The 13,436-nt window shown below is 40.6% G+C and overlaps 1 protein-coding gene across 4 annotated transcripts in view; it reads left to right on the forward strand.

Moving 5' to 3' along the window:
* Positions 1-9,645, forward strand: part of VAV3 (vav guanine nucleotide exchange factor 3) — a 258,623-nt gene extending 248,978 nt beyond the window's left edge. For all 4 annotated transcript variants that reach the window (XM_077824181.1, XM_077824182.1, XM_077824184.1 and 1 more), the window contains 2 exons: positions 4,760-4,911; positions 6,730-9,645. In XM_077824181.1, coding sequence (XP_077680307.1) covers positions 4,760-4,911; positions 6,730-6,771 — 194 coding nt within the window. In that variant the 3' untranslated portion in view covers positions 6,772-9,645. The remainder of the gene's footprint in view (positions 1-4,759; positions 4,912-6,729) is intronic.
* Positions 9,646-13,436: the final 3,791 nt, after the last annotated feature.

The following is a 13,436-nucleotide window of genomic DNA, read 5'->3' on the forward strand; positions in this document are numbered from 1 at the left end:
GCTTTGTTCCCCCTTCCTCCACTCCTTTCTGGTCAGGTACTGCTTACTGCTTTTATATTTCTTCTAAATTTGCTTCTGTTTGCAGATTCTTTCTATGTGCAGCCAACTAGGGAAGGGACGAATCTACTTTTTCATTTCTTGACTAAATGCAGAATAGCAGCTAATGCTATATACTGAAGACTGACTCCAAATCTCAGTAACTGGTTAACATGATAAGCTATAAAGACAAGGTAATCGGAGGGTAGAAAATTTTTATTCTTGCAGTCCAATAAAATCAAACTCTTGCAAAATCAACTTTTAAAAGTATACATTCCTATAAGCAGAATTTGAATAGCCGCAGCAGATCTCAAATGGCCACTAGTTCACCATTCAATAGTAGAATCCTATAGCAAGTATTATATTTTTAATTGATGTATTCATACAAATATGTATACCTGAAAATTGCACTGTTCATGAATGAATCAAGTATTCGTCCCATCTCTATAGCAAACCATACTGTGGCAGCATCGTAAAATGCCGTTGCTAGAGAGTTCTGTTGTAGCAAATGTTAGATTTTGCACTACCATTGTTTCAGTTAATTTTACTCATCTGCTTTTCAAATGTAATCACGTTTTCTTTATTCTCTTTTAACCTTCTCTTGCTTTGAAAATATAAAAACATTTTGAACTAACAGACTGTATAAAAAGATTGAAATTTACAGCCATGCTAATTTCAATTCCAATCACATTATGGCAAACTTGCACTCCATTAATAAATACCAGTAAGTAAGGATGCTGTTGTGACTTTTAAGCCACAGTTATGGTGGGGCTGCACCACTTTGGCAGTAGCCCCAGTAATTTTGCCTGTGGCAGGCAAAAAGTCTCTGAGAACCCTGAAGGCACATACACAACAGCAACTGCTACACCCTCTAAAAGAGTGCAGCATTTGTTCTCCTTATGCTGGTTCACTTCCACTTATAGAGGGTGGATTATCAGGCCTAGCTAGCACAAGGTTTTGGAATTGAGGTTGGCCCCCGGCACCCTCTTCTACCCTTGTGCATAGCACTAGTCCCAACAGAGCCCTTTATGTTGGTAATTAGTAAGAATTAACTGCACTCTGTCTCCTCCACAAAAAGAAATCCTGACAATATCTGATGTAAAGCATGTCTTTGTAACAATTACACAACAGTAAAGGGGTGTCAGGCAGTGATAGGTAATTTAATCATGTCTGCTTGGATGGCATTTCATATTCTGGCAGATACTGTGCTTGACTTTTTGCATTCTTTATAAAATCATCTCTTTTTAAGACACCAAAAGAGTCTTCATTAAATTCACAACTAAATGATAATATAAATGGAAAATATGATCACTAAATATTATGGGTGGGGTTTCCAAAAGCACCTTCAATGTTGGCTTACCTCTGCTCCCACTGGAAGTCAGTGGTAAAATTTTCATTGATGCCAGTGGGAGAAGAATTAAGCCAGCAATTTGTGAGCACTTTTTTGAAATTCCTCTCCATGCTTGCAAACTGGCAAGAACTGATGTACAGTTTTGTAAAATTAAGCAAACGCACATTGCTTCAAGACACACAGAACCCACTAGCCAAAAATGACTCTTCTGGGGATAAAGCCACAAGTTAAGAGAAATACATAGTGTGAGATCAAACTGGTTACAGGTTACATTAATGAGAAATTGACCCGAATAGAAGCAAGGCAGAAATCAGACACAGACCAAAGTGTCTAGTTCTCTGGGGCTACAAGCATTAGTGAGTCCTCTCAGGGTATGTCTATAGTGCAACTAAATACCCGTGGCTGACTTGTGTCAGCTGACTAGAGCTTGCGAGGCTGTAAAATTGTGCTGTAGACATTCAAGCTCAGGCTGGAGTGCAGGCTCTGGGACCCTCCTAACTTGCAGGGTCCTAGAGCTCGGGCTCCAGCCTGAGTCCAACGTCTACACTGCAACTAAACAGCTCCTTAGCCCGAACCCAGAGAGTCTGAGTCAGCTGGTATGGGACAGCTGCAAGTTTTTAATTGCACTGTAGACATAGCCGCCTCCTTCTTTAAAATCTCCCCTGCTGCTTGTTTCAATTCTTTCTTTTCTTGTTTCTCTGATCCTCTCTCCCCTATCTCCAGATTCTTTCCTTCTCCTCTTACTTCTTTCTCACTTTCCCGTGCTCCTCACTTTGAAAGGGGTTTGAAATATTCCCCTCCTTTACTCCGATTCTGCCCCCTTTCCCTCCCATTTCCCCCAATATTTTACTGCCCACTATTCCCTGCATTTCTCCTCTCCTTAGTTCTTTTCCTCGCTCAGTTCCCCTTGTTTTCTTCTTTCTTACCTACTTCCTTTTGTTCCTCCCCCACATCTTCCCCAGGTACTTTGTTCCCTTAACCTCTTATCCTCTTTCTAGAGTCCAGAGCGGCTCTCTGCTTCCCCTTCCCCTCCCCACAACCATTTACTGGTCCTTATAACCTCCAAATCAATTATCCCCTTCCCCCAATAGTTACTGCTATTGTCACCCACCAAGATACTGAGCCCCAAATCAATAAGTGCTGCTAGTGCCCTCTTCCCCCCCAAAATGTCAATTACTGCCTCTGCTGCACCCCTTCTCCCCAAAATCAGTTCCTGCCCCATCACCACTGATTCTTGCTGCCCAGTACGGTATTTGGCATAGTATTGATGTAAATAGGCAAATAGTCATGGTATTTGACTTGCTAGAGTGTAAGTAGTGTATTTTTTATGATAATATACTGTGCATGATTGTCTATATTCTTCAGCATCTTCATATTGTGCACATGAACAATATATAAATCTGCTGATTCTCTTCTATAGAACGTATTTATATCCTATAGGCATATGCTAAATACTAACGCTGAGTGTAAAGTTGTAGTGCACTATGATGATGTGGAAAAATATGGTCATAATTCATTTTCAGACATATGATTTAACTTTAGCTATTTCAGTTTTAATCATTGATGCGTGTCCAGTTTTAATTATTTGAATGCACGGTATCTATTATGCAAAAGCTGCTGTTCATATGAGGTCACAATAAACATCAAATAAAAGTATATGCAGCAAGGCTATCACTTAAGTGGTTGATTTTGTCCTAGCTGTTTAGATTTTCTAGTTTATATGCCATGTTTCGTATTTCCCTGATTTTAAATCAAAGAAGGCAGCTTGCTCTGATTCTTTACTGTTAAATTTCGATTACGTTTTCAAAACTAGAATGTTAGTAGCAATTCCTGAAACTCTTTGGGAAACTCTAGTAACAGTGTGCTTGCTCTCTTGTTCTCTGAATTATGACAAAGAGAATGGTTTTGATGATTCCTCCAACTCACTGTTGTTGGCCATACTCCAAATATACCCAGGATTTTTTCAATAGGGATTTTATGTGTCCATCTCCCTAGCTCCCTATGTAAGGTGCTAGTCAGAACTAATGGTAGTCCATTTCTGTCTACAGCAGCTGTTTACTCATTGAACCAGTTGTAAAGGGAGATTGCCTCTATTGAAAAACACTGTTTGGATGCCTTTTTGCATACCGTAGGCTTCCACCTTTGCCAGTTGCTGGTCTAACCTCTGAATCTAATGTATTAGCCAGTGTATATTTTTTCTATTATACCTAATTATAGGTCTCACCCTGCAAGGAGCTGAGAACTTTTACCTCCCAATGAGAAATGACAGTCCACAGCAGCTTACATGATTGGATTCTATAAGACTTCATAAAAAGATTATTAGTTTGCTACAATTAAAGCCATTTTTGAATTGTACATATTAGAGACATGCAGCTTTTGCACTTGTATCATTCAGAAATGTTTGAAGTAATTTTTATATCTGTTTAAAAGATTTAGGCCCCAGTTCAGCAAGGTATTTTAAGTCGGTGCATCACTGTAAACCTTTAAGAGTTGATTTTGTTGGGACCTCTCACATGCTTAGACTTATGCTAATACTTAAGTTCTTTGCTGGATCAGGGCATTTTCGCTTTGTGGTGAAATTTTGTGAGACAGGTTCAACTGATCATTTTTGATGTTGATTTTCAGTGTACTCTCGAGAAAAATGGTGCTTTACATGATCCAGTGGCCATACAACAGATAACTCAAACTGTAGAAATGTATTTCTTTTTTGCTGTTGGTCTACAGCAGCGGTTCTCAAACTGTGGATCAGGACTCCAAAGTGGGTCACGACCCCATTTTAATGGAGTCACCAGGGCTGGCTTAGACTTGCCCAAACTGTAGAAATGCATTTCCTTTTTGCTGTTAGTTGGAAGGAGTTAGTCTACAGACTTATATGGATAGTATTTAACCTGGATTGCTTCTCTGAAGGAATAGCACCATAATCTATGTATTTTGCCTCATTAGGGGTTTAAAGTTAAATCAACAATAAATGCTAATAATCTATTTGGAAACAAACTAGTGACCTGAAAAATATGTTGATGTAAGTACTTTGCAGCAAGTTTTATTATAAACTACAAAAGTGTAATAAATTTTACAGTACTTTTGAATCCTTGAGAAAAATTTTGCCTTAGTGGCATTTACATTCAGGCTTATGTAATGTTTTTTCTATTTCCCTCCCTGTCCTCTGCACATAAAATCCTCCAACCTTGTGTTGAATTAACCTTTAAAGAAGGCTTCTTGATCTCTTTGGGTGGTTACTTTCACATTTACATAAAATTGTTGCCAATTTATTTTGTAATGGAATCATTGCTATACATTTTACAGTATTGACTTAATTGATTAGTCTGCGATTAACAGATCATAACAACATTGATTTCTTGTGTTCAATTTCAGTGCTAAGTCCAAAAGCAATAGGCATAGCCATTGCCCGGTATGACTTCTGTGCAAGAGACATGAGAGAACTGTCCTTACTGAAAGGTGATGTGGTGAAAATTTACACAAAGATGAGTGCCAATGGCTGGTGGAGAGGTGAAGTAAATGGAAGGGTAGGTTTTTCTTTTATTTGGTATCATTTTATACTTATCTCACTGATAAGGCTTTTAAATGGAGTCTTCAGACATCATAAACCTGTTTCACATATTTTCTCTCACAGCATATCTGACACATCATCAGCTCTGTTTCAGATGATCCAGACAGTATGCTTGATCAACTTTCCCAGAGTCTAAATGAACTAGGGTCGTGGATGAGCACTAACTGGCTGATGTCCAGCGGGGATAAGACTGTTTGGTGGGGGAAATAGCAGAGGTTATAACCCTTAGCAGCAAAACATCAGGGTCTTGTTGGATCCCTGGTTGCTTCTTGGTGTCCAGCTAGCAGCAAAGGCCAGGAGTGCATTTTATGATCTTTCCTTTTGGATGTGCATTTCACCACTGCCCTCTATACCTTTGTCAGCATAAGACTGGATTGCTGCAACAGGATTTATATGAGGCTACACCTGAAGGGCACTCAGAAACTTCAGCTAGTACAAAATGTGGCAAGAGGCTTATGTAGCAGTGATTTTTACAGGGAGCATGTTACATCTGTGCTCGGAGATTTGTGCAGGTTGCTGGTAGTTCCCAGGTACAATTCCAAGTGCTAGTTTTGTCATAGAAGCCCTAAATGGTTTCCATCGCTACGTTAGGTGCTACCACTCTGCTCATGTAATACCTCCGCAGTGGAGATAAATTGAGGCACTGAAAGTCCTGGTTTAAGTGGGAAGAGATTAGTGGCAGCGCCAGGGCCTGCTGTAAAGGGCCTGTTTCTCCAGCTTTGGGTAAGGGAGGGTGGATGTGGGTTGGGATGGTGGGTGCGAGTGAAAGTCCTGTGCAATAGGATGGGGAGAAGTCTGGGGTTTTGTGTTTTACATTATTTGAAGGGGTTTTTATTTTGTACATGTGCCTAGAGCATGAGAGAGTCACATTTTAAAAAAGAAATAATCATATAGACTGGAAGCAATACAGAAACCTAAACTATTTTTTATGGCCCTGTGTGAAATAAATTGATGATCTTGTTCCAGGTGTTAATGGACAGACAGGCGCATACTAAAGAAAAACATTAGGAATGGGCATTCTGTTTGACAGTCTCAGCAAGATGGGCTTTTGGACTTGAGTTCTCTTCTTTCTCTAGAGATAGTTCATCCAGAACAGGGTACATTGGCAGGGCAGCATGAAGTGTTGCACTCTGTTATAGATATAGGACTTCACTCTCCAAAGTTAATAGGTGTGGTTTCTTTCATGAGCAATACAATAACTTGTAACAATGCAGTATAAATGAAAAATTTCGGGCTCTGCCCTGCAATTCTTTCTCATTTAAAATGACTCCTGACTACATTGAGACTTGAGTGCACGTAAGCACAACAAAATCAGTTCCTATTTAATTTATGTGAATAATGGTAATGGGGACTTGCGAGCCTGATGGTAGCTTTGAAGAATACTTACATGTCCGTCACTTCCAAAATGGGGAAATAGCAGCTGCCTGGCTCTAGTAAAACTCCTTGTTTCTGCTCTTACTCTTCTTCTTCCATGTTTTAGTGCTTTGGGGCACAGTCACAGCTAGTGGTTTAGTTCTGATCTTCCAAAAAAAGGTTTTAATGTCCAGTGCTGCAATCTCCAAATCATGGGATCAATAATTTGCATCACTTGGTTGAGAGGCGTTACTCTAACTAAGTGCTGTGGTGGCACAATCAAGTTTATCTTTATAATTTTGTGTCCCCTTGTTTACTAAACAGAACCATGACAGTTTTTGCCTAGGCAGGCCTGTAAAAGAATTGTCCTGTGTCATTAGCATCTTATGTATTATTTTTATTCTGCTTTTGCCTTCTTTAGGTGGGCTGGTTTCCATCAACCTATGTTGAAGAAGATGAATGAATTGAACACTTACTTTGCACTGTTGACCAGAAATTTCAGGGACTGTGGAATACAACAATCTGCAAAGCATTATTAGTCTTGTTAAGTATTTCAAAAGCAGCGTTTTCTGTCTGTCCAAACCCTCCAGTCTTATTGTTGGAATTTCTACAGAAGTTTGTGCTGACAGATTAATGGTTTGCCCAGAGCTATGCAAGAAACAACCTGCCAGTTTGCCATCATCAGGGACCAGTATAAAGCCCAACCCTCACCTTTCCAGAAGATCCTTGCAAAACAGATTTCTTTATGCTGCTTTTCATTTCACCCTGTGGTACACAGCGAATGCTACCTATTGGTAAATGTTTAATAAATCTTTTTTTCTAGTAGCTAACATCTGTGATGGTAGAAGGAGGCGATGAAGGCTTATTACTCCTTATCACTGCATACAGAAAAAGGAAAGTTCAGTCATGCCAGTCAATATTAGCTGTCTTGAAACATCAAGCAATGTTATTTATCACATAACAAACAGTTGTGCACTCATCAAACCATTCTGAGAAAAATAGAAATGTAGTAAATATTTATAGCCTTTTCTTCCAAGGTACATGTGTGGGATGATTATAACTGACTTGAAGTCCTGCCTAAATTTTCAAACAACTTGTTTTTAAGACAGGAGTTTTAAAAAGGGTAGTGTTACTTCGTGTGGTTCTGCTAGAAAAAACGACTACAAATGGGATTGTGGTGTTCTCTTTTTGTTTTGTTATGCGCTTCAAAGCAAATTTTACTCAGTTTACAAATAAGCAGCTAACTATGTAAACACACCCAGGAATCTTAAGGACAAAATGTGTTCTTTATAGCTCATGTATCATCAATAGTTTAAACATTTTGTAGGTCATATTCTGCCTAGAATATGGCAGATTTGGTTTTGCAGTAGGAATTTAGTTAACAATTCCTTTCCTGAGTGAACACAAAAAGAATCCCGCTCACTGTCCCATAAGTGTATTGACTCTGCAGGGCTGAAAGAATTAAATAGTAATAAAAATGTATTTTTGGAGCAAAGCAAGGAGATTTCACCCTAAATACACACAAGAACAGATCTGCTGGGAAAGAAGGTATCATTTTTAAGGGTAGTACTGCTCTTTGTATCTTAAACTACTGGCACTTTTGTATTTTGCTTTTGGAAGCTTTCTACATCAGGTCTCCATGAAGGGCTTTTTCTCTTTCCCTTGCTAGCAAATGGGAGCACGTATCATCCAGTGTATACCTTCTTGGTCATCAGGGCATGGTAAACGAACATCTTACAGATTTTTTTTTTCCTGTTGCCTGCCTTTCTGTTTTTCTGGAATCTAACCCTGATTGTTACTTCTCTCCCAGAGTGGCAGTGAAATTATGGCAATGCAGTGGTGTGGACTGTTCCTTCCACAATGTAATGCATAAGTGTCGATTATCCTAAGAAAAAGAGCCCCCAAGTTTGCATGAAAGCCTGTAACCTTGGTGTCAGGTATGAGCAAGTGATATCTGTCTTTTGAGATCCAGAATTTTAATAAAGTTTGAAAGTCCTGGTTCATAGAAGAAAAAGTTGAAACAAGTGTTAGTGGTGATGTTGTACAGGTGTGAATATACAATTGTTAATATTTAGCTAATCTCTTACCTGTAAAATTTGGGCTAAACAAAATGTTCCTACATACATAAAATTCTGAACTGTATTTTTCCTGTGTGTGACACTCTCCTCCTTCCAGTACAAAACACAGGAGAATCCATTCCCACAATGTGCACACAGACCAGCAATACAGCCCCTTTGCAACTGCTATCCATCCTATAGACTGAATGATATCCAATGATCCTCCACAGAATGAGCACATACCCCAACTCCCCTCCCTTGGGCTGCTCTCCCCCGCCCCCGTGATTCCCACTTTTATGCTGGCCTATTTGTGGCCAGCACAGACATCCCATTCACATGGGGGTGGGGGGTGGGGGGGTTGCAGAGACACACACATACCTGTGCAGCCATTCCTCACACACACACACTGCATCCTGTAGGCAGCCCCTTTGCAGGGCCAAGTGGTGCAGCGAGCCTCTCGGAAATTCTCTGCATATGGGTGAATTTTAACCTTAGGGTTAGGGATGAATCTCTGCCAAAGTAGCATAGTTTCAGGGAGTTTACCTCAAAATTATGTAACTGTGATTGAGTTGAATACATTTATTTGATGGAACTGATTTAGAGCATTTGTAAATGATTCCTAAAAGATATTTTATAAAGTGATCTGTACAGCAGTTTAGACTTTGGTATGTTGTCTGGTTATATTTTGCCATGCAATAGTATTATGTGTTGTGGGCCTGATCCTGTTCTCCTTAAATGGACCACACTGGTTCTTTGGCAGCTTTGCCTACGTTAGGGGTAAAGGAATAGGCTCTAGCTCTGTGAAATGTTTTGTGCTTAGCTATTAGCATATAGTTCTTGTATGAGGAGAAGCAGTTTAATTCAATACAAATTAAGAAACACATCTGTTATGTTCAGTAACCTAGGGTTTTTTAAACATTAATTTGATAAGTCGCCTTGTTACCCTAAATTGGTTGTGTGCTTTTTAGCAACTCAGGGGTCCAGCAATTTACCTTGGAGAAGAATTAAAGTAATATCTTAACACTTTTTCATAGTATTCATACTGTATATCTTGGTTGTCTCTGTTTAATGCCCTGTACTGAATGAGTTAAACGCTGCATCTTAAACTATATTTCTAATACCAAAGACTTATGTAACAATTCCAGAGCCACTGCTTCTCAATGTGCTTTCTTTTGCCTGTATGGAGACCTTGCTGTCATGCAGTGACTTAGTACAGTACTTTAATTTGTAATATTTTGTACATATGTGAATATAATAAACTGGTTAATTTCTTGTTTAAATTCATGTGTCAGAATTCATACTTGGTAGTGTAAAGGCATGGTCTGGCTCCTGTGTGGCTTTTTAAATAATTGCTGTTACTAGCAGGAATTGTTAACGGTCTGTTTATCAAACCCATACTTGTATAAACCTTGTTTATATGTAAGATTGTGTTGTCATTGTATATAGGTCAGTATATCCTTCCTTCCTTTGAGGATTTGTTCTTAGACTAATGTCCCTTGTGCTATATCCGGAATAGCTTTGTATATGGATGGATGGATACTCAGAATCAGCTATATATATTGTTGTTAATTGTTTATTTGTATGTTTTCCTCTATCAAAACCTGCACTTATAATTTCTTGCCTGACATATCCTTTTAAGAGAGATTCCTCTTGTCTATCTTGTTGTATAGATGTGCCCATCCCCATCTCCTCGTTCTGCATTCCCTCAGTGCTTAGACACACACGCACACGTTCATTCAAGTTGACTTGAGATCAAGTCTGAAAATATGCTGTGTGCATAATTTCTTGGGCTGCTAAATTATCTTTTTATAATGTACCCTGTTCACATAAAGTTTTGAAAATATAGCCCTTTATTTACAAACAGAATAATTTCTGTGCCGATTTATTAATTTAGCCAGTTCAGTGATAACACAATTCAAACATGGCTTTACCGTGTCACTGCTGCTTTTCAGTAACAAAGCGTTTCTTTGTGGAGCCACTTTTATGATAATCATTAAACTTAATGAGGCATTTACACATCTCTACACATGGAAGGCATAATTGTCCTGTCATATCATATATCTAAGAGTCACACCTAACTTGAAAGACACAGAATGCATTTCAATTAAATTCTGTTCTTAACATCTCTCACTCTCTCACACACACACACACACACAAATATGTATATATATGCAGGTCCCTTTCACTTATATGAGAGAGAAGAAAGTTATGCCCTCTGTTGAGTGAGAAATTAAGAGAAACTGTTGTAATTGATCTGTAGGGGCTGTTCATGGTGGGGTTCTGAATGCCACAGTTTGATTTGTAGGAATTAAAACTGAACCAGCCACTTGAAGGTTGGTTTGGAGGTTTGAATTCGACAAATTCCTTCCTCAACATGGAAAATCACCTCCACTAAGATCACTCCTTCCTATACCCCAAAGCAAGCTCTAATTCTCCTCCAAAGGTAAGGTGAGGTGGGGTTCCCAGGGCTTGTTCAGGATATGGGGGTGGGAGAGAGGCATGCCACCTGGAGGGGAGGTTGCTGGCTTAACACTGTGGGCTTTTTCTTTGTGCAAACATTCTCTGCCTATGTTTGTGGAACACACGCAACCTCAGACCCAGGCTTGGTTTAAATTCAGTGCAAATGTTTTGCATGTCTCTGGTTTCCATTGATATTGTCACCAATGGATTTTGCAGTCAAGTTGCAATTGCAGTTTTAATCACTGCACTAACCCAGGGCTCTTTCACACTTAGTTTCATGTGTTACATTAATACTGCAGTACATTCATGGTTGTGGCTTTGCTGCACACTATGCCCACTCAGAGATTCACATTGATGTTGAAAAGGGAAGAAAGGAGAGCACAGAATCCAGACCCTGGACTTCAGAAAAGCAGACTTTGACTCCCTCAGGGAACTGATGGGCAGGATCCCCTGGGAGAATAACATGAGGGGGAAAGGAGTCCAGGAGAGCTGGCTGTATTTTAAAGAATCCTTATTGAGGTTACAGGGACAAACCATCCCAATGTGTAGAAAGAATAGTAAATATGGCAGGCGACCAGCTTGGCTTAACAGTGAAATCCTTGCTGATCTTGAACACAAAAAAGAAGCTTACAAGAAGTGGAAGGCTGGACAAATGACCAAGGAAGAGTATAAAAATATTGCTCGAGGATGCAGGAGTGAAATCAGGAAGATAAATCACACCTGGAGTTGCAGCTAGCAAGAGATGTTAAGAGTAACAAGAAGGGTTTCTTCAGGTATGTTAGCAACAAGAAGAAAGTCAAGGAAAGTGTGGGCCCCTTACTGAATGAGGGAGGCAACCTAGTGACGGAGGATGTGGAAAAAGCTAATGTACTCAATGCTTTTTTTGCCTCTGTCTTCACGAACAAGGTCAGCTCCCAGACTACTGCACTGGGCAACACAGCATGGGGAGGAGGTGACCAGCCCTCTGTGGAGAAAGAAGTGGTTTGGGACTATTTAGAAAAGCTGGACGAGTACAAGTCCATGGGGCCGGATGCGCTGCATCAGAGAGTGCTAAAGGAGCTGGCGGATGTGATTGCAGAGCCATTGGCCATTATCTTTGTAAACTCATGGTGATCCGGAGAAGTCCCGGACAACTGGAAAAAGGCTAATGTAGTGCCCATCTTTAAAAAAGGGAAGAAGGAGGATCCTGGGAACTACAGGCCAGTCAGCCTCACCTCAGTCCCTGGAAAAATCATGGAGCATGTCCTCAAGGAATCCATTCTGAAGCACTTAGAGGAGAGGAAAGTGATCAGGAACAGATCAGGAACATGGATTCACCAAGGGCAAGTCATGCCTGACTAATCTAATTGCCTTCTATGACGAGATAACTGGCTCTGTGGATGATGGGAAAGCGGTGGACGTGTTGTTCCTTGACTTTAGCAAAGCTTTTGACACGGTCTCCCACAGTATTCTTGCCAGCAAGTTAAAGAAGTATGGGCTGGATGAATGGACTATAAGGTGGACAGAAAGTTGGCTAGATTGTCGAGCTCAACAAGTAGTGATCAATGGCTCCAGGTCTAGTTGGGATCCAGTATCAAGTGGAGTGCCCCAAGGGTCAGTCCTTGGGCCGGTTTTGTTCAATATCTTCATAAATGATCTGGTCTGGATTGCACCTTCAGCAAGTTTTCAGATGACGCTAAACTGGGAGGAGAGGTAGATACGCTGGAGGGTAGGGATAGGATACAGAGGGACCTAGACAAATTAGAGGATTGGGCCAAAAGAAATCTGATGAGGTTCAACAAGGACAAGTGCAGAGTCCTGCACTTAGGACGGAAGAACCCCATGCACCGCTACAGACTAGGGACCGAATGGCTCGGCAGCAGTTCTGCAGAAAAGGACCTAGGGGTTACAGTGGACAGGAAGCTGGATATGAGTCAACAGTGTGCCCTTGTTGCCAAGAAGGCCAGTAGCATTTTGGGATGTATACGTAGGGGCACTGCCAGCAGATCGAGGGACGTGATCGTTTCCCTCTATTCGACATTGGTGAGGCCTTATCTGGAGTACTGTGTCCAGTTTTGGGCCTCACACTACAAGAAGGATGTGGAAAAATTGGAAAATGTCCAGCGGAGGGCAACGAAAATGATTAGGGGACTGGAACACATGACTTATGAGGAGAGGCTGAGGGAACTGGGATTGTTTAGTCTGCGGAAGAGAAGAATGAGGGGGGATCTGATAGCTGCTTTCAACTACCTGAAAGGGGGTTCCAAAGAGGATGGACCTAGACTGTTCTCAGTGGTAGCAGATGACCAAACGAGGAGTAATGGTCTCAAGTTGCAGTGGGGGAGGTTTAGGTTGGATATTAGGAAAAACTTTTTCACTACGAGGGTGGTGAAACACTGGAATGGGTTACCTAGGGAGGTGGTGGAATCTCCTTCCTTAGATATTTTTAAGGTCAGGCTTGACAAAGCCCTGGCTGGGATGATTTAGTTGGGGATTGGTCCTGCTTTGAGCAGGGGGTTGGACTAGATGACCTCCTGACGTCCCTTCCAACCCTGATATTCTGTGATTCTATAGAATTCAAATTCTCCTGCCCTGAAAGCACTGGCTCCTCCCACGTGAGCTAAAGATGAGT

This window comes from Eretmochelys imbricata, chromosome 8 (assembly GCF_965152235.1).
Source record: "Eretmochelys imbricata isolate rEreImb1 chromosome 8, rEreImb1.hap1, whole genome shotgun sequence".
Lineage (NCBI taxonomy): Eukaryota > Metazoa > Chordata > Testudines > Cheloniidae > Eretmochelys > Eretmochelys imbricata.